Source organism: Cydia splendana, chromosome 1 (genome assembly GCF_910591565.1).
Source record: "Cydia splendana chromosome 1, ilCydSple1.2, whole genome shotgun sequence".
Classification (NCBI taxonomy): domain Eukaryota; kingdom Metazoa; phylum Arthropoda; class Insecta; order Lepidoptera; family Tortricidae; genus Cydia; species Cydia splendana.
This window is the reverse complement of record NC_085960.1, coordinates 12,849,340-12,875,412: the sequence shown is the minus strand read 5'-3', so window position 1 is coordinate 12,875,412 and position 26,073 is coordinate 12,849,340. Positions and strand designations below refer to the sequence as shown.

The following is a 26,073-nucleotide window of genomic DNA, read 5'->3' as shown; positions in this document are numbered from 1 at the left end:
AAATCATTTCCCACAACACAAACCTTATTGAAATTTGTGTAAGATCGTCCCATAATATTTATTTATTTCTTGAATTTTTACAAATATGTATGTATATTTTTCCAGAAACGCATTCCGTTTTTAACCGTCTAAGGGCCACTTGCACCAAACCACTAATCCGGGGTTAACCGGTTAAGTCTGGCGTTACCATGGTTACCAGTACAATTTGACACTAGGTTAATGGTTTAACCGCTTAATCCCGGGTTAGTGGAATGGTGCAAGTGGGCCTAAGATAAGTACCTACTTATTAAAACTGCTTACGTTTATCTCTTCAAGCAGTCGGTCTAAGATTGCAGTTTGACCAGAAAATAACAGGTTGAAATAAAAAATAGACGGTCGCACGCGATTCCTGACACGCTCACTCCTCGTATAGTCAGCACTACCATGGTTTTCTTTGGCATGACCAGAACAAGGCCAGTGGCATACTGCTATTTCCTAAAACAGACTAGTCATAAACTGAAATAAATGTCATACACTAAGAAAAAGTGACCAAGGCCTACAGTGTCCCAGGCTGAAATCGAACCAGCGTCCTCTGCTATCGCGGCAGGTGCCTGTGCCATTCGGCCACCGGGCCACAGCGGCATAGGTCGAATTTTTCCAAGTATATGCACTTCTTACTGAAGGCTTATGGCGCCCCCTTATTTTAATTTGTAATACTTCTAATAGTAGACTAGTCGTTTGGGAAGAATGTATGTATGAGAATGTCGATTCCATTTTACGTTTAGAATATTTACATGCACCATCTACGGGCTTTAAATTTGAATAAATTTGAAGTAGTAGCTACACGAGGCTGCAGGGGTCAAATTAGCATATCACTAACGTTTAAGCTTAATTATGTTTTATGTCTCTACAGTAGATATGATGCGCCTCCAAGGTTTAATCTGTTTTAAATGTCCTTATCTGACGGAATAATATACACTGATGGAAATTTAAATTCATCGATAGTCGGATTTCTTTTTACACAAATCGCAAGACACTACCTACAATTTCTAACTTTGTTACCCCTCCCCTATCCTAATCCTACACTGTCGACAAGAATTTCTAAAATTATTTCATGGCTAGAAGCAATAGCGATGCGTTTTTCTAAACACGGCGATACCGTTGTATCATTTACTCGAGTACTCGTAGAAATGCGATTGCGATCGATTCTGCAGATAAATTGTGCAGTAAACTGTATCACGACGGCACTATCCTGCTAGAACTGAATCTTAAAAGTGCACGGAATGACGTTTGCTGCAAGTGCAACACACAGCGATTTTTTATATAGGTATCACGTAAAGATTTATAAAAAATAAAAATTTTCTGTAACACACTATAACTAGCTTCACTCCGTACATTTGTACAGTTTGTATAATATTAAGTATGTAGTTTGATTACACGCCGAAAATCGGATCATATACTTTCAAGATTTGAACCAATCCTATGGTAACAAACGTGTGTTGCGATACATTTATTTGGTCACTTTGGCTGTCACTATCCATTTGATGCTGACTGTACTTGCAGAGTTTTATGGGATTGTAAACCAGGAAATCGCTACCTCTCACGCTTTGCCCCACCGTGAGCCAAATGCAACGCGTGCAGAAACGTCCTTGCGCTGCTGGAAGCCAATCAGTCCTAAATGCCGCATTCCTTTCCTACCCTCACGCTCACCACACCACACCACAGCTACGGCCGACATATTGCATACGTAATGGTGGAAAACTACAAACAAAGTAGTGTTGGTAGCACTCTGGTCTTTTGAGTCTAAATTTGAAGAACACTACTCGTTTTTACGCAACTCTATTACGCTTAAAAAACTTCCGATCTCTTGGAGTCCCGAGACGAGTCCTTTATTTAGTACTTTAACCGCAATTTGAAAGTACTCGAGCCTTCAAATGTTCTGTGCTATCAAGCTACTTTCAACAGTATCGGTGACGATACTAACCCTAACCCCAGATCCAAGCTGTCTTCTCAAAATTACTACAAAAGCTAATATAGAGGATTAATAAGTACAAATCTTAAAACTTATATGTTTTCTTTGCTTTACCCGCAGAATCTGGACAACTGGAAATCTTCGCGGCGGAAGCGAGTGGAACATATCATAGAGCGGTGCGTGGAAGTGAGACGGATGGAGAACGAGCCCAGCCAGCCACGAGCCAAGTCCAAAACATTCAACGAAATGCTGGAAGAACGGTAAGTTTTATATTGATGTTTTCTTGTCTAGAGCAAGGGAAGTGTCAAATACCTACCTGATTATCTGTTTAGTAATCAAAAGCTCGCTTGACTTTAAAGATTTAAATAACATGTAGGTATAAAAAATAAAAGTAGACACTACCAAAAAAGCAAAGGATCAAGCTAAGCTAAAAGGTCAAAATAAATCCAAACTAGTTTTCAATCCATAACAAATATACCGTTTGCCATATTAATTAATACCTACTTGTATAATCTCAGTAACTCATATGAATTCCGTGATTGTTGACAACCTTGACAATGTGAAGTTATGATCTCAGCTATATTTCTTTCCTCCGTGAACAAAAGGTACTAACTAAATCACATTTCTCACTTGCATATACCCTTGTCTGATAGAGGAAGTATAAATCCAGTTCTACAGATTAGCCCTCTTATTGCCTTCATATTAAAGTCCATTGTGGAAAACTGTAGGTACTTGCCGTCGAGTGTTCGCGATGACGGATCTACGCGGACATGCAGGAATGCCATGACACACCTTTACACGACATTTAGCTGTCTGAATGCGTTCACAACACTCAAAACATGCAGCTTAGATATAATAATCGGCATCAAATGTTGAGAAGGCCGCTCGTGGGCGCATCTACCTACTGTTCGTGGTATTTGGAACCTGGTTGTTGCTATTGTGCTTATTACCTATTAATTATTCACACAATATTAGTATAAGTATAATCGACAATGATTATCTTTAATATACATAATTAAAAACCTGCCTTACCAAACATATAATGCAAATTGTCAAAAGCCATCGTGTATGCGGGTCATGACAATTTCATTAGCCGAAATACGAATATAATAAGGTGGTGGTACTAGTGCTCGACATGCTAATGCCCAATAGAGGACACCCTGCTGTCACCTCTATTGAGAATGACTTATATTTCAAGATGACATGTTCTGGGACCGCGTCGAGCACCAGTACCACCACCTTACAGTTACATTACACGGTTCCATTATTTTGTGATATTTATGATCAGTTCCGTTTTACCAAAAACACTTATAATATATGAGCGTAATTTGCTTAATAACCTTAAGAAACAAAACTTACAACTAAACGTGCACTTAATACGCGTGTCGTTAAGGAGTTCCGCTCTAGTTATCTCCAGTAGGTCGACTTCAACAAATAGTTATTCTTCTAAAAGAAAATGTATGAGACGAGTTACAATAAAAATATAATAGTTAATCACTATAGGGGTGCCTGAAGATATTCTTCTATTTCACCAGGATTCATAATCAGCACCGGCGAAGTATTCAAATAAAAAAATTTAACGGACGTAATCTTCGAGTAGTAGAGGAACATGAACATTAAAAAAATAAAAATGTGAGTCCAACAAACTACCGACTCTTTTTTTTAATTCGGCTAAGAACAGAGTTCGTTTTGGTGAGTTTTATATTGTAGTATAATTGGACCAATTCGGTTTATACCTACTTATTATACCGGCTGGTAAAGACCACAGTGCAAGTCCTAGCACTAGCAGACTTAGTAAGTAGATTATTCGTTAATCCATTTAGCTATGTTCTACTTTGATTTGTACTAATAGTAACTCAGCAGATTTATGGTATATCCATATTTTCAAGAACATTTATGACTACACTACTCTATTATTTATAATTAAAAGTAATAAAGCTACGTAACAATTAAGTGCTAGGTACATTCTGATCACATTGCGCAATTTGAAGATGATAGACGACCGAAGGGATCGCTATTAGACTAATTGGGTAATCGAATATAGCATTTTTGATTTATGAAACTGGTAATTTATTCGATTATGCCACCGGTTTTTATTGTACGTTACTCTCACAACCTCGTATATTATCAATTTTACAATTGCAAATGCAACCTTATCTCAAACAAAATGAAGTTTACATTTCAAAACATAGCAATCTGTTAGATTTAATCAGTCGATTAAGATGTACTTATTATGATGGAACGAATTGACATTCCGAAGAATCGGTTGTGGAAATCGACACTGCAATTATGCTTGTGTATATGATATATGTGTTTATAAAGAACGCTTGCGTGGCTTAAGTGGAACGTTATTGACAAATACCTTAAGGTTAAGTGCCAATGAATACATAACATGTACGGAAGTGAGGTGTAAGACAAATGGCAACTATCACGTCATGTCAGCCCTCGAAAGGTTGTCATTGATTATTGGCTGTTGCTTAATTTATTTTTGTCTTATAACCGATATTAGTGTGAGTTATTCTAGCTAGTTGAACGACAAAACGAACGCAACGCTGTGCGTTAATAAAAACGTATTTTCGCGAAATAGACAATTACCCAAGCTGTGTTACAATGTTCTGCATTTGTTCTCACAGTCTTCTGTCAGGGGACACACTAAAGAATAATGAAAAACTGTCATACGAAGTGACCCGTTTTCATCGCATTGAAGTGTAATTTTAATTATCTATTGTTTTGAAATAAGTCTGATAAATATGGGTCTGTCGTCACTTCTCATAAGTATATTGAAAAACATCATTGTTCTTTATTGTGTCTTCGCAAACAAATCTGTAACAATTGTCGCAATCCAAGTGTCTTGCAGACTTCGAAGAAATCGATTTGCCACGCTATTCGATTTACACGTCTGTGAGGCTTCTCTCTCATATTGGTTATAATTGACTTACCTAATGTGTAATATAATTAGATTTGGCTTTTGCGTCATTGAGAAACGTGACGGTGGAAACCTTAAATCAGTTTTGACATTTGCTTATGATACGAAATTAGGCGGTTTGTAATAGGCGTAATAGCGTTGCATATAGCTATATTGCGATTTAGTGTGCGACAAATTGAACAGACCATACAGTAACCTATCGCGTATTAAACTCAAACTAAAATTGCGCTAGATGATCCATTCTGGCTATCTTTCTTAGGTAATCTATCTGTATCTTTACACAAAAAAAGGGACGATGACAGAAAAAGAAGTACAAATGGTTGACCAAGCCGTTATTCTAATTTACTCTCGTTACAAAGTCCACTAAATTGGTAGCGGTAAACTATAATTTTCAAGCCAAATTTTCCAGTTTTAAGAGTTTACGTCATAATACCTGTATTATCTCTGTGTTATGTACTTGTTTTGTGCAATGAAGTGTTTACTACTACTACTACTACTAATACCATACATTTACTAACTGTGCGTACCTATACTACATGGGTAATGTTAGATCCAAACCAGCTGGCCATGCCTAAAATGCTGTCAACGCGGTTCATTCAGCCTCAAAAGTGTCAGTTTCAAAAGGAAACCGACTTTCCTCTAGGGGGCGCTGCGGTGTGAGTTACACGTTGCGCATGGTCGCTGTGCATCGAGTTACATGTGCAGGCGCAGTGTATAATTGTATATTCATAACTAGAGTATTCGGTTCGGCCCTTCATACATTCGGAAACCCAAATAATGTATTAGATTTCCGCACCAATTTCTCTGCGACATTTAGGTAAAATATTAACTTTATCCATTTATTTTACAGTAGCCCAAGGCCTCTCGCGCATGAGAGGAGGCCTGTGCCCGGCAGTGGGACGTATATAGGCTGAATTATTATTATTTATTATTTTTACAGTACTGTATGTTCATTTACGATATTCGTATTCAAATTTTGAACTCTTAATTTTGTAGTAATAAAAGTGACTATGTGTACTTAGTTAATTTTAATACATTCCATTTTTTACCTTATATTAATAAACTTACAAAATTGAAATGATTTAATAAATCCTTAAATCAAATACGCTGCAATAAATATGCTTTTACGATATCTGGTCATAACCATCAAATAAATGCTAAACAATAATCCTATATTAAAACAAATTCAGTACGTTACGATTCAGAAGTTTCATAACTATGTCAAAACAGTGGAAACTACATTACAAAATTACACTAATTACTACATGCGTAACAAATCTTGTACAATGTATACATTTAATTAAAACAATCATATTTAACTTTCGAAACCACTTGTAATTGTTATGTCATATCCTGATGTCCGTTAAACAGAACAAAATGAGCAAAAAAATTAACTAGCCTCTTAACAAGTCCTAAAAACAAAACGAAGAAACGATTTATCCATTATGGCTTTAGTTAATCTTATCGTCTTATCTGCGACTGTATCTTAAAGTAAATATAGCTAAATATTGCGATACTTACAGAACATTGTAGCTTTGTTATTTTTATTACTTTTACTGCTTGTGTGTTACCTCTATTGCTTAATGGGTACACCGATTATAACATTTATAACTGTAGGAATCGGTAGTTGCGAAGTTAGTCGATATCTGTTAGTACTGCTTTACGATTAATCATTATAATCCAAACAATGATATAAAACAAATTAAATATCATCAGTACTGAGTTGTTATTCTCTATTAAGTTTTACCTGACTTGTCATTTAACTTGCATTGATATCAACATCTTGGAAAAAAAGTCAAGCTATTTACTTTAAGTCTGCTTTGAATTGAGAAATTTCGTTTCGTATAAAATAATGAAATATTGTAAATCAGCTTTTGAAACAAGAGTCACATTCAATTTTAAACAGTAGACTGGAGATGGTTTAACAAATAAAACAACACATATTGTTGTATCAGTAAATGATTTCAGTGGGCCTAATATGGTCGCGCTTTTAAAGTCTGGCATTGTAGCCGTCACTTTCTTAAAAATATACGAGTACATAGATGCGAGGGTGACGCATTATTCTATAAATAATAAAAGTGTAGGTAACCATAATATCCCCATAGACTGGGTTCTTGATACAAATACGACACGATTCCGACCGCCGCCGCGCCGTTGCCGCAACAACTACAAGTGCACGTCGATAATACTCGTTGTGACACAACCGATACTTACCGATAGTTAATCTGACAGTCTGATCTCACACCATCTGATAAACTGTCACTCGTTGACATTATAATAAGATATTGCTTAACCTGTCCCCAGAAAAAAATGAATTATCTTGTTGTTCTAGTTAATGTGGCAGATGTGCAGGTGAAGTGATGGCAGAGTCATCCGTTTTGATCTCACTTTTGACATTTGTTGTTGCCAGTGGTGTAGCTTAAAATTTTAAATACTGATTTTAATTTAACAGGCAATCAGGGTTCTAATAATTTCTACTGTTGGGTAGCTTGAATTAGTATACAAATATATATAGTATATTGTATAAAAATAACATGATGTCATTCATAGTGAACGGGTCATACAAAGATTTCAAAAGCCACATCTCCATACATATTACATCACATCCGTTAATTCTCATTTCGTTGAACACACATACATACTCGTACACACATACGGAGGTATACAAACTTCGATTACAATGCAATGCGTTTCGGAGAGGTATTCTCAAACATCCTGCATTTGTTGCCTAAATAACAGCAATATTAGAAATTCAAGCAAGCGGGAAATCAAGTTCATTCTTAATATATAGCTATACTCGTATGTATATGACACAGTAAGATTGTGCTCTTAAGTATTTTTTTTTTCTTAGCCTATATGAGTGTCCCACGGCTAAGAGATAAAGATAAAGATTCATCATATATTTCTTTCGTCACATTTTTATATTAAATAAAAAATATACCTAGAAAAATAGATAGATAGATAGATAGATATAAAAATACACACACTGAAAAGTACCTTCCTCTGAGTAATAGGGACCCACAAAGTCCCTTATGCACCCATGGAAATAACCATAAAGATGATATTCAGAAAATACGTACACGGCGGGAAGAAGTTGATAACTCGAGATATTCTATTGAAGAAATTTGAACTTAAAATAAAAGTAAATAAGGTTCCGATTTCTTCAATTTTTTCCCGTCAGTTATCATCTTCTTCCCTCCGTGTACGGAAATAATATCGGGTGTCAGTTGCTCTACATTCGAGACCTTACTTATTTATTGCAGCAACTTAAATGATCTTATTATTGCCATAATGCTTAGTTTGAGCCAACAATGAATGAACCCGGTTCTTCGAACAATACGCGACAATGGAGTGTATCATTTCACACGAGAAATGATAGCGTATCATTTTCATTTGATGAGATAATGCTTTCGCAATGATACGTCCTAAGCTAAAAAGTGCTAAGCGGCTTTTTAAAACTAGGAACACAGACGCACAGTGTAACGTGTAACAGTGTAAGTATTTTCATATTGATTATACATATATCACTGTTTCATAGGTGAGTGATTCTTAAATTGTGTCCAAAAAAATTATTTTTAATTAATGTTTTTATTTTTCACATATTATTACATATATCAAAAGTACATACAAAAAGCAATTTTTTGATTCATATGGTCAAGCTTAATACCCTCAGGATAGGTAAATAAAATGAGTACATAAACTCGGTTGTGACAAAGTGTCCCTCAGTCGTGACATTTCGGCATTTTGGTGGCCAACTCGGCTATTTTGATTTATATAGTTATTTTAACATAGCCTAATTCACTCCTATGACTACGACAAACCCAATGACAGCTCAGACGTTGAAATCCGTCAAACTATAAAGGCTGTAGAGCGTGACAAAGAATTCGATACACATACATACATACAAGCGAAAAACATTTTTTTGCTTTGGCAATCGGGCAATAATAGCAAATGATCTGTAGCTAATAAAAATGCATTTCTGAAGAGTTGCATGTGCCTCTAAATTACGAATGACACGACCACGTGTTTATATGTCACGAACGTGGACTCAAAAGTCCGTGGCGGTGACAGACTTTTGAGGCCACGGTCGTGATAATTTGGAACATGTTCGATATTACATAAACATTTCCTTTGATTTTGCAAATGTTAAATAATTAGCTTAATCTGCAATGTATGAGGTATATTTTATGTTACAAACAATAACGTGAAACTGCAACTTACTTTCAAAACTCTAACACGGCGGTGATGCGTTAAGGTTGACCGGTTTTTCAAATGAACACAAAGTCACAAATAAACAATTTTCGACAAAACTTCTCCCTTCAGCCATTTGTAAACCTGACAACATCACATGCAGTGTTGCTGTTCTAAAAAAACTTTAATAAGGCTGCCAGTAGTAAAGATAATTTTCTACCGAGTACCGCATGTTTATATTACCACGCGCGGTGGTGACGCGAAAACTAATCACAAAATGTATGTTGTTTAAAATTATATAAAATCGTTATAAATCCATACAATTTTTAAACAGTCTTGTAGAACAAGGATTAGTGTTTTATATTTGATATAAATTATTGCAAAATCACTTCATATTTTTTCAAAAAAAAATCAAATATCACAAAATCTGGGGAAGTCACACTACACGGTCCGTGACATTTCGCACTTGTAATTATTTTTTATATGTTTCTAATACTCTTAGGACAATAGATTTAGGTTGACCTAAAACTAGAGGTAAATTGCTAAGTACTTATATTGATATAGAGTTTACTTATTTTCACAAAAATACATGCTATTCTTACGTGTTACACAAAAAATGCATAAGAATAAGAATTACCCAGGTATGTCTTAGGGATGACTCACGCTAGACCGGGCCGTGCCCGGGCCGAAACGTCCGACATGTTATATTTCTATGATCGGTGATCACGTGGTGCTTTCCATAGAAAACGAAGCGCCGGAATCTCCGGCCCGGCCCCGGCCCGGTCTAGTGTGAGTCATCCTTTATCTGGAAATGCTCATGCTACTGCTACGGCCACATAGGTATTACATGTGAGAGAGGCGAGAGGCTAATCGACATGAGTGTTATGAGTTCTTCAAGGACTCGACAGCAGGCTTAGTTAGAAACTATCTATGTAGTACCAATTTACCAAACCCACGTCAGTTTAAGAAGTCTGGCTTAGAATTAACTCCGTTGCATCAGGCTCACAGCCAAATACGTATCTTATTGCAGACATTACAATTATAGCAAGCCTCTTAGAGCGATAGGGTGACCACTCTGCTACAGTTTGAAAGTGACAATCTAGTTTTCTATGAAATATAAAGACAACAAACTTGTGAGTCTCACGGGTTCGTCAACCTTTCTTTTATAGCGCGACAAAGTGTCAATGACAAACAGACTTTGTTTTCTGCCGCTCGAACAAATTTGAACACATCTGACCGCAACCACGGAACTGTATCCCGTCACACTGTCTCTGATAACATCTTTTGTTTGTGGACAAATGTGCCGGGCGTGACGAAGGCGATAGAACCAAAAAAAACTAAGTTGAAGACAGCCTACGCGCTTTGATATCTTGGATTTGTAAACTTGTAGATAAAGGCAAAAATTACAGAGATCCAAACTCTTACTTTTTCATTAAGTAGTCTAATTATAGTATTTCCTGAGCAACTAGATCAGTTCGAATAGAAGTAATACTCATAATCGAGTAAGTATTAGCTTGTTTAAAACGCTATTAGTTATATTTTGTTTTCTCACGTCCTGCCATAAGACTAAATACTTATTTAGCCCTTCCTTACAGACTGTCCGCGCCGCTTGGCTGGCTACCCTACCTACCACAACTGGGTCGAGATATCGTTTTATTTCGTTTATTACGTAACTCCGTACTCGCCTTACGGTACTGAGGTTGAAGCTCTGCTATGCGTGAATTAAGAGTGATGAATTAATGCATAATTACTTTTAACATACGATGCAATTTACCGTATATACATACCTACTTATGCCGATAAGTCTCGCGCTAACGGTATAAGTACTTGATAAATGAAATGGTGTTTTTTTTCTGTCAGTTATGCTCTTTTCTTTGCTAATTACATAATGCGCATTTTAATTACGATGATTATCAATGTACTAATTGTGAAGCTATTCGTGTTCGGATACTTAGGTATGTTTCGCGGTTCTTAGTGAGAGTTATCCGTAATTTCGCTCAAGTTTTATTTTCTTATTTTAGATTACGTTATAGGTGGATAAGTCAGAAGAACTCGTGGCCTCGACTTAAACCAATTGGACACCATAGATATACTCAGCTTAGATGCAGGCTTAAATTACAATATAGCCGTAAATGCATGTAATAAGGATTAGCCCCACTAATCTTATTAGCGTTATGTTGCATGTCATTACGATTACATTGTGCAACTAAAACGTTGCAATTTAGCGTAATACTCCGACTAACATACAAATTACACGAGAAACTCATTTAGTAGCTACAGTACGACATAGGAAGCAGGGTTATGAAATATATATTATTATACTTATGCTAGTGACTACGTTCTACTTTGACTTTGTCTCTTGATAGAAATTCATAGAAACATAAAGTTTTAAACATGATGCCCAAATATACCCAAATTAAAAAATATCATAAGCACGTCAGTAACACACTATATTTTTTCATTGCTAACGTTTTCGTTTACCTCTTCCTTATTACTGCTTTAACCGTACTTTTAGCACAGAATTAGTACTTCCGTACAGAAAGGACACTTCCTACAAAACCGAAGTTTGACAGCGATTCAGGGTCGAACTGTGCTCTCCTGTGAATCTTATCTGTGGTCGTGCACGCAAAGGGACGTCAAGTTGTGTCAACCCTAATAATTGCTTGGAGCAATGCTGAGCCGAACGGAGCCGAGTTTGGCCGAAGTCAGGAGTGTCTCCCCACTGCTTTTAGATTAAGCTACCTGCTACATTTAACTGAGTTCCCTGCGCTGAATGAGTGCGTCAACTTCGCCAAAACTGTACTTACTTTATAACAACTATTTAATTCGGGGCATTTATCATGTACAACTACAATTTGTTCGTTATACTGTAAACTATCATGTTAGCTTGTGAATTGCAAGAGTGCTTGATTACGGATAGGCGTTTGGTATTTGAGAGATGACATCAGAGGCTTTAATTATAGTCAACACTTTTAATTAACTGCTGTCGCAGGATCTTAACCTTTAATTTTAATTATTAATTTAATTTTAGACTATTATATATTAATTCTAACGTCGTCTAGTCACATTGCGGAATGCTAGTTTTATATAAAACCAACCTTTAAAAACAGGTTCCCGTTCAGTACTTTCTCCGAACTTTATCAGATTCTAGAAAGCGTTGCAATTGTCCACAATTAACTCTGACGGGCTAATGCTCACCATCTGCCTGTCCGTGTGTCAGTCGTAGCCTAAAAAAAAATCCCTCCCTGGAAAATTAAAGGTATCCTTTCCCTTTGCCCCTAATTGCCCTTGTCAACCTAGAATCGTAAGTAAATAAGAAACACATTTCTTTCCCAACAAACAATTAGGCGACACTTGGCACTTATTTTATCACCTAAAGACATATAACGGCTGGAGAATAGCTATATACTCTAAGCTTACAGGCTCTGGTGACATCAAGGTCTTTAAGAAGTCCATGTATAGCTTTAAGATCCACAGTAACCGTTTTGGCCGCTATAATGGATCTTAAGCTTAAAGTGAATTCTACCACCTTAACATCTATATGAGTAATAAGCAGCTGCAATTTTCACTTAAGGTTCTAAACAGGCGATAAAAACTCTTTTATAGCTCCGTTACTCGCAATCGCTTCTTAACTCTCTTGTCTCACTTACAGTCGAAAAGAGAAGTTATGAGTCACTTTTATAGATCATGTAGTCGCAGACGGGCGTTATTCAATACCTTAGTACATCTTATAGTGTTATTAGAGTCTTACTTACAACCTAAGCCTATAGCGCCATGTTAATATGACCGATGAATCAATAAGCAAAACAAAAATTGTTAATTAGAACGTAAATACTTAATAAAAATCGATAATTTTACTCAATATAGACATAATGTTAGTATTGTTGTATTTAAAACCGGACTTCACGTATATTGTGTAATTTTGCGAAAATTAAATACGGTGGACCACAATTTAAAAAATATTATATTCAGATAAATATGCAAAGGATCAGAGGCCCTTTAAAATTTTGTTAGTAATACATATAGTTATTGACAGTGTAATTAATTTCGCCATCATAAATCCGCAGATAACACCGGCATCGGTGAACTAAAATAATTATTTGCTTTTATTTATCCGCCATTACATTTCACTTCAAGCTGTCACAGTGCAAGCTTACAAATAATAATACAAAATGGAAACATCTGCAACCAAAGCAGTCAGGGCTAAGTAAAAAATGTGCAATTACCTTCTTGAGTGTTACAAATATTGACTTTAAATGCTAATATACCATCTAAAGCTGAAAGTATCAACTATATAGCTCTACACTACTACTCAAACAGTTAGTAGTCGCTTATTTGGCACCCTTTTAAATCCTAAGTTGTTAATCAACGCTATTACAGCACTACTTTAGCGCTCTTCTACTACAACAGTTTGTAGTCACCTATATGCAACCCACATAGCTCCTAAAGAATTAATTAACACTATTGTAGCTCCACTATACCGCTCTTATGTCTCTTTTTTTATCCCCTAACCCTACTGTAGCACTGTTATAAATCTTACGGTGATAAAATTTGTGCCCAATCCGGGGTTAAAACGGGGTTATAGCCGGCTATAACTCCTATTTTTAGAGTACTAACAACACCTAAAGAGTAAATAGGCGGCTTATATAAATCTCTTGTAAGTAACCCTTAAATTTAGCGCCTAATGTTAGTTGGGTTGTTTGTATCTCACGCTCTGACTAAACATACTTAGGTAATCGAATCAAAAACCGGACAAGTGCGAGTCGGACTCGCCCACCGAGGGTTCCGTGCTTTATAGTATTTGTTGTTATAGCGGCAACAGAAATACATCATCTGTGAAAATTTCCACTGCCTAGCTATCACGGTTCATGAGATACAGCCTGGTGACAGACAGACGGACGGACGGACGGACAGCGGAGTCTTAGTAATAGGGTCCCGTTTTTACCCTTTGGGTACGGAACCCTAAAAACGAGTCGATATTTACTATGTCACTATGTTATGTGTTTATTATCGCATTTATTAAGTATTTTGCATATGATTGTGAAGTTTTCAATCCTATAATGTGAATGATGATCTACATCTGAGTGTGTGTCTAAGACCCATTTAAGTATATTTTATTACCTAATAATCGAATCGAATAGTTGCATCTTAAATTGAGTTACACTGTGATTGATTGTTAACAATTGAATACAATTGCATCGCGAATTATCAAATTATCTACTCTCAGCTGCAGGGTGATTCAAGCTAACACTACACCCACAGACATACAGTCAAACACACAGCACAGATAGATCACTTTCTCGGCAAATACTATGATTAGGCGCTGCGGGCTGCGCGAGCGCCGATCCCTGATAACATAGGACAACACTTTCACTGCGCGACGTAATTATGTGCCGTACTGAGAGTTCCTGTAAAAATCTTACTGCTTAAAATATTTTTGCTTATAATTGATATTTTTCATATCGCTTAATCGGGGTGACCGGTTACGTTCTCTGAAGAACTCTTTTTTAATCTCTTAAATTATGTTGAATGCCCATCTAATTCCCTGACATCACAAACATCGTACCTAAGTACGTCACGTCACTAGTCACGTCATAAGTAATCTTATGTTTAAAATTGTATATGTGTTGGAGCAGACCAAAAACGTGTATAATTGTATATACCTACTCATACATATGGAGGGTGGTGCAAGGGAAATTGATCACACCATACTAGGAATACTTATGATTAATTTGAAATAGGAATGGCGAAACTTATGAATTTCCAAACGGCATTAAAAAGTTGTAGACAATAAATCACCGTTCACCAGGTTACGTAGCTGCACTGATCTATTGCGAGCTTAATGCTCCGTTTAAGGACTATGCTCTGAGCCCCGACCTTATTCGTTGTCGCACTGTGGTCCAGGAAGAGGAAGAATGGTCAAACACGTGGTTTGGTAAATTCAAACTGGGTATGACGCATGCTAATGGAATTTGTAACTTTTTCAGTCGAAAAGTTGCGAAATTCCAAATTTGTATGCGTAATCGATCCTTTGCGCTTACATTACTTATTCAAATTTTTACTGACAAAGCTGGCTTACCAGATCATACGTAAAAATCTTGTCCAAATTTATTTAACTCTAGAAAATGTGACTTTTGATAACATACCCGTATGTCAATCTGAGGAGAATGTACAAGAAGTAAGTAGGTTTAAATACTTAATTAAATAACTTTTGCGATGAACTACCTACATGTATTTCAGGTGGTTTACATTACTTATTCAAATTTTTACTGACAAAGCTGGCTTACCAGATCATACGTAAAAATCTTGTCCAAATTTATTTAACACTAGAAAATGTGACTTTTGATAACATACCCGTATGTCAATCTGAGGAGAATGTACAAGAAGTAAGTAGGTTTAAATACTTAATTAAATAACTTTTGCGATGAATTACCTACATGTATTTCAGGTGGTTTACATTACTTATTCAAATTTTTACTGACAAAGCTGGCTTACCAGATCATACGTAAAAATCTTGTCCAAATTTATTTAACACTAGAAAATGTGACTTTTGGTAACATACCCGTATGTCAATCTGAGGAGAATGTACAAGAAGTAAGTAGGTTTAAATACTTAATTAAATAACTTTTGTGATGAACTACCTACATGTATTTCAAGGTGGTTTACAAAGACGTACACTTGATTAATGAACGACGGCTTGAATCAAACCTCTTCAGTCAAGGTTCTCGAGTTCATTTGCAACAATGCAAAGCAGTAAAAACAACCCACGTTCATTAGAACAAACATTTTAATAGCGCATCTGCTATATGCAGTTGTATGTTAATTTTTAATGGCCGATATAAAATTGGCCATTCAAACACGTCGTTATTACTTTTGTTTATAAAATAAACGACACCCACTATCCGAGCCTATATTACTTAACCCATTCAAGTGTGATTAGATATGTGATAATGGAAGGTATAATTCTTAGCTATCTTAGGTTTATTTTTTATTTTATCACTCAAAGCAAAAATAGCGTATGAACTGTTCCCAACCTTTTTTTTTTCAAGCATTACCCCTAGAGATAATGCTAATGCAGTGGTGGGCAAAGTACGGCCCGCGGGCCAGGTCCGGCCCGCGAAAGGATTTATCTGGCCCGCCGCCGGTCATTTAAAAAAATGTATAATATGGCCAGCAATATAATAAAAATACATTTTTGCTGTAAATCTGGCCCTCCTCTAAAATTCCTTCAACTTTTGGCCCCTCATGAAGAAAGTTTGCCCACCACTGTGCTAATGTATCAAAAGTAGGTACATATTACCCATAGTTTTTATTAATGTAGTTATCATTGTCGTTCTGTACAATTCTGGTAAAAGATTAATAAATCTACAGATATCTAACAGTCGATCTATTAACGTTGCCTACGCAATCGCCATTCGTTCAGTGCTTGAACCATAGTGCAATTTATCCTGAGAGCCATACATGGGGGTACAATCATAGAGCGGGCCATATGGCATGAGGAACTATCCTGTCCTGCCGATATGATACAATTCTAGTTTTGCTGAACTTAACTGGCTTATGATTTAGTTATTATGAAGCTTGGAATTCTATTTTATTACTTTTTGTTGTTACTGCATTCGATAGTATAGAGAGTTGCACGCACGTTATGACATACCTAATAATTACGCGCATTCTTGTGTTTGAAATTTTCTTCTTCGTGTAATATAAGTATGTATTATATAATATATTATAATGACGAATGCTAACGTCAAATACCGCATTTAACGGTGTGATTTAATCATATCGAGATCACAGATTTCAGACTTAATCAAAGTTAAATCGAGACTGCAAGTCTAAATGTAGATACACTTCACTTAGTCTAATCACTTAAAAAAACCATCCCGATTAAATTGTATTCATTAAAACTACTAACATAATGCGAGATTCTGTTGAGGTAAAGCATCCTTTTTCATGCAATTACTACAATTGCTGTAAACACGTAGATGTTCTCTTAGGACGGTTACTTTTTCGTCTAATAGATCTTGTAATATCTAGGTATTTCTGGATCTAAATGCATAAAAGATCATGTTCTTTGGGAGAACTTTGTGTCTTTGTCCAATTAGAGGAAGTTTTGTTCTTTGCACAAATTGCTATGATGAAATTAGGGTATATTAAATCTCCCTGATACACAGACCGTTTATTAACTCACATTTATAGACGGGTCTAACGCGAAATTTATTCAATTATTTACCTTTATTTACCGACGTTTCGACACAGGTTTCATTATGTGTAGTGGGTGGTTTGAAAATGTGATGTCTACCCCAAACTTTTCCATACACTTTTCTTCGGGTAGTTGCCTAAATCTCTGTTTTGACATTTTGCTGGGACATCAGTTAGCCGCGACCACGACCAGTGAAACCTGTGTCGAAACGTCGGTAAATAAAGGTAATTAAATAAATTTCGCGTTAGACCCGTCTATAAATGTGAGTTAATATGTGTTCAAAACGCGGAAGTTTTAAATATTACACAGAACGTTGTACAATAGGATTTTATTATTTGCAACTTGAATTTAAAACGGAATGCTAGTTATGTCTAAAGCACTTCAGTTACTTGCAATTAGTCTGTGAGAGTCCAAAAGACAGGTTTTAGCCACAAGTAGATATGTCCAAGTCCCTCATAATAATTATGTTCAAAACATAATAGGTACCTGCATGACTTTAGCTGCATTTTTTGACCTTCAGCATGCATCCCGTAAACATGATTAGTGATTACGTAGGCGTTATTGATTGATTGATGGACTGACGGCTTGCGTCAGTAACACTTTGTTTTACGGTTCGAGTGTAAACAGTTATCTGCGCTCGTAATAAACATCGACACTTATTGATATTGTTCATGAAAGTTCCCAGGTTGTCTACATAAGTTGAGCATTGTAAGTAAGATGTACTCCTTAGGTATTAGTAATAGAAAGTAATTTATTACCAAATACATCTAAACCCTATCGAGTATTACAGTGTTAATTAACCTACCTACCTTAGAGACTGGCATCAAACACAAAATCCTAGTAAGACCGGAAAAATCGAGAAAGGATATACATTAACTAAAAATTTTGTATATGTTAATGATTACCAACAACTGACTCTAGAATGGTTTAACAAATTGCTGCCATACACAAAATATGGATATACCCAGTACCCACTAACCACATAGGTAATTTTGTTGTGGATTCCATAAAACGTACCGTTTGTATAAATGAGCATTCGAGTCCACACCGACCGCACGGCATAGCGAGGTAACTACACCCAGCTGCAAAAGTGCCCCAACCCACCCACTTTATGAATGAAATCCATTCATAAAGTAGGTATGCTCTTTTATAGCTCGCTGTACCTACATCTAAATAGGTGTTATATGTACTGGATGATACGAAAGGCATTCATGATTCAAATTAAACGCAACGAATATAATTTCAGTGTTATGATAAGCTAAACACCGTAAATAAATAGTCCAACTGTAAAAGTAATCTAGCAGAAGTTATTAATACAAAAACGTGATGATCTTTTAAAATAAAAGTTTGTTACTGGGAAGGAACTTCGTGGCATCTTAAACTTTCTGCTTTGACAGGTGCAGCCGGTATTTACCCGTTTAATGACAATTCTTATCGCCCGCTCAATAAAAAAGATAGCTTTTCATCCTATATGCTCATCGCGTGGGCTCTGACGGATGATCTTCTTTGTATGTACCTTAACGTGAACATGTATTGCGTGGGTGCTCTTTCATAAGAACGGCTCACGCTTGACTTTTGTTTTATGAAAAATCACGACTTGTTATTAGGCAATTGATGTCACGTTTTTATGTCTTCGAGTGTACTTATTAGGTTTATTTGTTTGCGTTTACATGACCGTGTGGGTTGTAAATTTTATCTTGCCATTAAACTCTTTGGGATACTTTGAACTTTTACGCCGATGGTGTAATGTTGGAAAGATTAAACAGTTTTGTCAGTTTTTACATAAATACTGTTAAGCCTCGATAAGCACAAACAGTCAATATTCAATGGGCCGGATGGTACAATTTGTGTTCCTAATTGGTTAAACTAGGAAATGACCTAATTTGATCAAAGCTAAGATGGGCTATTCTATTAGTCACAGCAATCCTATCTCTTGTCTGATGATAGTAGTTATTATATTATAATAAAGCAACTAGGCATGCAAGTCAAAATCAAGAGTAGGTATTACGAATCATACCATATTGTTGCTCTACTTTTTTGAGAGGTACTGCCAGTGACGTTTGTGGTTGATGAAGTGTCACTTTTAATACTGAGAAATCATGTCCATAACATACACAGATCAAATTCATAACCTATTATATGTAGTCTATCGATTTGTAACTGGCCCCGAGCCGCTAATCCTTTGTCTATTGTTAAGTAAAACCGCACGTGCCTCTACCTGTAAAAAACCGGCCAAGTGCGAGTCGGACTCGCGTTCCAAGGGTTCCGTATATTACACAATTTTTAACAATCAGTGCCGGATTAAGATATTTTGATGCCCTAAGCATTTCTAGGTGCCCCCTCTCCCTAGGGTCATCAAGATTACATTGATTTTTTGGTAAATTGAGAGAAGTTCATTGCCGCATTACAGCTGAGAATGGAAATCAGTCACATCATTTTATCACGAAAATTTACAGTGCCGCAGCAGTAATGTTGCAACAGAGTACCTAATGCTGTTGCAGTCGCCACCCGAATGTCACCTTTATCATAGCGTAGAAAGTAATAGAAACGCGAGCGAAGCGAGCGCGGAAATTTTTCGATATAAAAACGCAATATGATAGACAGTTGTACATTTTTACTTTTAGTATGGAAATCAGTCACATCATTTTATCACGGAAGTTGACAGTACTGCAGCAGTAACGTTGCAACAGAGTAATGTTGCTGCAGTCGCCACCCGAATGTCACCTTTATCATATATCCTTATAAAGTAATTGAAAACGCGAGCGAAGCGAGCGCGAACATTTTTCGATATAAAAACGCAATTTTAATTTTAGTCCCAACTAGGGCTTCCAAATACCGGACTTCTCACAATACCGGTATTAATACCGAAACTGTCTTCATCAATACCGGGATCCCGGTATTGAATATGACTCGCTTAAAAAAATATAGTTTTATTAAAAAGGGAATTAAAAAGGGTTACTGTAACACCAGATATGTCCTAAAAGCTTTTAGAACAATAAACAATCAATGTCGCCATCTGCATTAATTTTATTTCACACTCCAGGTTGGCAATAATTTTATCCAACTTGTTGACTTCACCAGTCACATTTTTAGTCCAACAACCCGCCAGCCAACTATTTTTCAAATTTCCGCCTAAATTAGTTTGCCATACTACAGTTCTTTGTTCCTTGCTCTTTTCTTAAAATTTTTGATAAAATTTTAAGAACTAAGTACCTATATTAATCTCACTGTCAGGATTCATCCACCACGAACCACCAAATATTTATCTGACGTTCAGGCAACGATCCTATTTCAATAATAAAATAAGGGCTAGATGCAAGGTAGATGCGTCTGACGTGTAGTAAGCTTCTTAGTACAGCCGAATATGGCCATTCTAATGAATATAAATGGTTTATTCTGCAAAATATCCTTGTTTTTGAAAATACCGGGATCCCGGTATTGCATTTAAAAATACCGGTATTGAAAAATACGTTTAAAAAGACGGGATCCCGGTATTTCGGGATCCCGGGATCCCGGTATTGGAAGCCCTAGTCCCAACCAGGCGCGAATCCAGGATTTCATACAGAGAAGGGATGGGACAGTTTTCTATCAGCCTAGCTTCACATAGGGCTCGATATTTAAGGGTCTCAGCGAGGTTGTTTTCATGCATAAAATATGGCTTGGAATTGAATTGGCGAAGTGTGAGAAAGGCAGTAGGCCCAGCTGCGAAAGAGGAAAGCTTGGATTTGGATCCACGCCCAAGTGTTATTAAGGCCGAAGATCAACTTTGCCGTAAGGCAGAAGGCCTCGCATAAGACCTAACGCCGAACCGCAAAAGAGTGGGTTGAAATCGAATCTATGCATGTAATCACGACTCTTCTACTGCTACCGATTGTTTCCCAAAGAATTACGCGCCATTATTTTTGCAAATTAGCTTTTGGACAGCTAAAAAAATCGTGTGGTAAAAACGATGTGTCTGTCCCTAATTTTAAAATTTGTTCACCTTTTTCAACCTGGCATTTTGGTGCCCTCCCTGAACGTGGTGCCGTAAGCACGTGCTTGTTTTGCTTATTGGTTACAAAGTCTTTATTAATTCAACCATTAAAGTCGACGAGTACAAAAAACTTTAAGCTAGCTCTCAATTTAACATTTTTTTTAAACATTATTTTTAATTTGACCTTACAATTACTCGTAAGTAGGTAAGACCGTTAAATATTTAAAATGATTATCTTATCAGAAAATTATCACCAATTACTCTAAGAAAACTACTACTCTAAGTAATCCGGCACTGTTAACAATGTATTTTTTATGTGAAACGTGAGTGAAATCTCTTTAAAAAATCCGTAGGGGTCGGATTAAAAACTGTAATTAAGTCCGACTCACGCTTGACTGTACATTTCTAATAGGTTTTCCTGTCATCTATAGGTATAGACCTATTTTATGTATTTTTTTCAAAATTCTAGACCTAGTAGTTTCGGAGATAAGGGGGGGGGGGGGAAATGGTCATTTTTTGCCTATTTTCTTGAATAACTTCTAAACTGTTGATTCGAAAATTATAAAAAAAAATTATTTGAAATCCTTACAATAAGCTCTTTCATTTGATATGTAACATGATATAGTTTGAAATTTTTTTTTTTCATTTTTTCATTTACCCCCCAAAAGTGGCCCCCATGTTTAAAATTCATTTGTTTACGTTACATGTCCGTATTCGGGTCACAAACTTACATATGTGTACCAAATTTCAACTTGATTGGTCCAGTAGTTCCGGAGAAAATCGGCTGTGACAGACGGACAGACAGACAGACAGACAGACAGACGCACGAGTGATCCTATAAGGGTTCCGTTTTTTCCTTTTGAGGAACGGAACCCTAAAAAGGGTCGTGTAATTATCTACGGTTACTGAGTGCTGGCGAGTCGAACCAGCCTAAAATGTGTCATCCGGATGCGTAACAAAAGCGCGTTATCGGAGAGCGCACGTATATATAATATACATATTATACATTGGTTTTTGAGCGTTCGACTAGCCCGCGCTCAGGTGTCAATTAAGAATAATTAAGACCCTTTTTTTGCAGGTAAGTAGCACGTGCGGTTTTACTTAATAATAGACAAAGGATTAGCAGTCGGGGCCTCCTACAAATCGACTGACTATACATATTACAATCAAAATACGCCTCCAGATCTTAGGTAAAAGGCTGTCAAGCTCGGCTCTGCGCAGAAACGGGAGCCGTATGCGCAGTGTCGCGTTACAACCTGTCTCGCTTGAGACTAATTGGTAGGGCTGCCGATTCAATTCATTAAATAGGTACATTAAAGTTAAGTGTATTGAGATTAGATAGCAACCGTATTGATCGATGCATCACATTTCCGCAGCTACAGCGAGAGATCAAATCACTGATACTTAATATTAATAGTGGGCATTTTTTATTTTTGTCATGATTGGTCGCAGTTATTGCAGTAAAATAGGTTTGCTTCTTCGTATTTTCATCTAAAGTGTTATTCTATGGAACTTGCTAACTATGTAAACAAAAGTCACTAGTAAATTCATCATTTTTGTCAGTTTCAACGTGGCGGTTTAAATAAATAAATAAATAAATATTATAGGACATACAATATTATACACTACAATACAACACAACAACACACAATACAATACAACAACAACAACAATATTATTACAATATTATAGGGTTTGTTTACATAGTTAGCAAGTTCCATAGAATGACACTTTAGTTACCCTCTATGGGATCATCCATTAATTACGTCACACGAATTTCTAGGTTTTTTTACCCCTCCCCCCCTCCTTGTCACACTTGGTCACATTTTGCAAACCCCTCCCCCCCTGGTGTGACGTCACATTTTAGGCAATTTTGTTTTCAACGAAATCGATTAACTCGGCATTATGTTTTTAATAAAAAAATATTTTTGATATATAAATATTAGTAATTTTATAACACAACGAAAGTTACATCCAAAATCTCATTATTTAACTGTACAGCGAATAAAAAAATATAAATTATTTTTCGGTTACTGATGAAGTTAAAGTGACATCCCAATGTTTGTGACTCCCCCCTCCCCCATGTCACAACATGTCACATTTTCTTGACCCCTCCCTCCCCCTAAACGTGTGACGTAATTAATGGATGACCCCTATTGTTGTGTAGGACTTGACGGCGCGATTCGGGAAGTGAATTAGAGATGCACTAGATATGAAATAGTAAAGATATGTGACGTTCCACGGCAAAAGGTACCATTGCCCCGGCTGAATATATGAGCGGCGTTAATAATAGCTTAAACGCCAGCCGCCATAAAGTACCTTTTGCCGTGGAACGTCACATATCTTTACTATTTCATATCTAGTGAATGTCTTATACATTTCCCGAATCGCGCCGTGAATCGACTGAATCCGGTTCTGGGCAGCTTGGGTAACAAACCACCCACCCCATTCCCAAAACACCCAATTCTTGCTACACAGAACGGTGTCAAGTAAAATTAGGTTTAAAAATAAGTTCTAATTACCATAATTATAATTTACTTAAATATAATTTAAGGCAAAAGTTGCGCAGCCCTAGTAACATATACAGCATATGTAGAGCCAGTTCTAAACAACGTATTGGAGCGAAACCATCTTTTAGCTTTAAAACTGCACTCGCTGCGTCGAATTCCTTATTCATTATTTCGATATCTCAGGGTTACAAGATCGTAATACAATAGCCATTTATAATTAAGGTCGATGGGGTCATTAATATCTTCGAATCGAAAATGATGAATTACTCCAAAGTGAAATAAACTTATACTTTGAATATACGTATAATTTTTGTTAATCCATATAATTTATGGCAATAAAACGAGGTGGATGGTGGGTTAGAACCCCGACTAAGTAAGACGCCATTTCGTCCTGTCGCCATCGTTGATAAGTCCGTTGTGGACGTCTGCGATACAACTATCGGCAAGTTAATTAAGATTTCTACTTTCTACCTCGTTTTACATTTTTATCAGACAACATTCGCCAGACTAAGTATTTTACTAGTTTTAGAGATAAAAGCTGTAAACCTCAGTTCAAACGAGGAAGTTTCTCGAGAGGTTCGCTAGTATGCCGTCATATACCTATTAAAATTGATATAACAATGACTTAGTACCTATTTTTGAGTTTATCAATTTTTTTAGATAGTATGGTTCAAAATACTGATGGGTGTTGTAGGAAACTAGACTAGACAAGGGGATAGATATTGAGAAAGATTGGTAATAACCAAAAACTTTCAGAGCATTGTACCTACTAATAACCGAACGATAATAATTCTTCATAGAGAACTTATTATAACTAGCCAAGATAGTTCCATCCATATTTAGATTCCTGATCTACTACTTCCTATTTCAGTTATGTTTTTCATTTAATTACTAATCACTTACGACCATACCATATTCCTAATTTACCCATACGTAGTGTATTCCTTATCTGGGTGAAGTAATAATTACGGCGAAGTAACGTGCATAAAAAGAATTTCACGCTTACTCACATAAATATGCGCTCTGGATATATTCATAGGTGAATATAGGCATAATTATTTCCACCTGTAGTTAACTTTACCGTTATACACTTGTATAAGTGGGTATATTCAGATTATATTCGAATGAGATATATCTAGAAGGAAAGCAAGTATTTTTAACATTAACCAACCTTCTTTTAGCTAGATAATAGTTTAGTAATACTACGCATACAGATTTTTTAATTCGACGATTTTTTTTTTCAATACCAGGTTTTTTATTGGTCATTCTTTCTTCTCTCTCGTGAGCTGTGTCTCGTAAACTCTCGTATACTTGTTTCTCCAAACAATTAAAAGTTAAAGTAAGTACATACGCCCTTTGAATCCAGAAAGTCAAATAGATGGAAATGGACTGTCATCGTATTTCTTCTGGACTTCTCATGCACCGACAGCTCACCACATATGATTCATGTTCAAACAAGGGTCAACCCAATCTAATCTAAATCATTTGTATTAAACGGTGTATAGCTGCACGTCGCCTGTCCTCGGCTCTTCATATGCGTAGCAAAAAACACGGGTGTCTTCCCAGCGCTTCCTGCCTGGCCGGTCCCTCGCCATCGCCAATTAGAGGTAGCGAGAAAGCCGACTCGGCTGACTGGTTGCATCTTAGGACTGACGAGTGGGTTCAATGAGTTTTTCTGGAGCATTTCTATGCAAACAGTACTTTCATGTTTAAAGGGTTTTTTTAGTACCTACGCTGCTGTGTGCCTACATTCAAGAACTATACGATTTTAAACGACGACCGACGACCTCGTAGAGTTCGCTAAGCGTGGAAGGTGACCGGCAGTGTTGTCACATCTACCAATTTTTAGGTAGATCTACCTATTTTACCTGCGTCCTACCTATCTACCACCTTCGACGTCAAATCTACCTATTTTTATCAAAATATTACGGTATAAGCAATTTTCCTCCATGCGTGTAACAAAACGTTACTTACGCGGCAAATTTGAAAAATGTAGGCGCGAAGGGATATCGTCTCATTGAAAATTTGAATTTCGTGCCTTTTTCTTCTGACAAAATTTGCTTGATTTGCTTGTTCATAAATATTTTTAATACATTTTTAATAATTGTACTCTGACAAGCTAGCGTTTCAGTAGAAAAATGGGGCAAATTTAAAAATATAATCAAGAAGGATCGATATTTCATACAAATTTTGAATTTAGCGCCTTTTTTTTCTGACTAAAGCTAAGTAGGTAGATCTACCTATTTTTCATTTTAAATTCTACCTATTTCTACCAATTTTTGCATCGTGTTCTACCACTTAGACAAAATTGTATGTGACAAC

General features: G+C 36.4%; 1 protein-coding gene across 1 annotated transcript in view; it reads left to right on the top strand.

The window, feature by feature from the left end:
- Window positions 1–26,073, top strand: part of LOC134796395 (uncharacterized) — a 108,721-nt gene that overhangs the window by 63,926 nt on the left and 18,722 nt on the right. Inside the window, exon 4 of the mRNA XM_063768596.1 lies at window positions 2,072–2,211. Within this exon, the coding sequence (XP_063624666.1) occupies window positions 2,072–2,211 (140 nt within the window). The remainder of the gene's footprint in view (window positions 1–2,071; window positions 2,212–26,073) is intronic.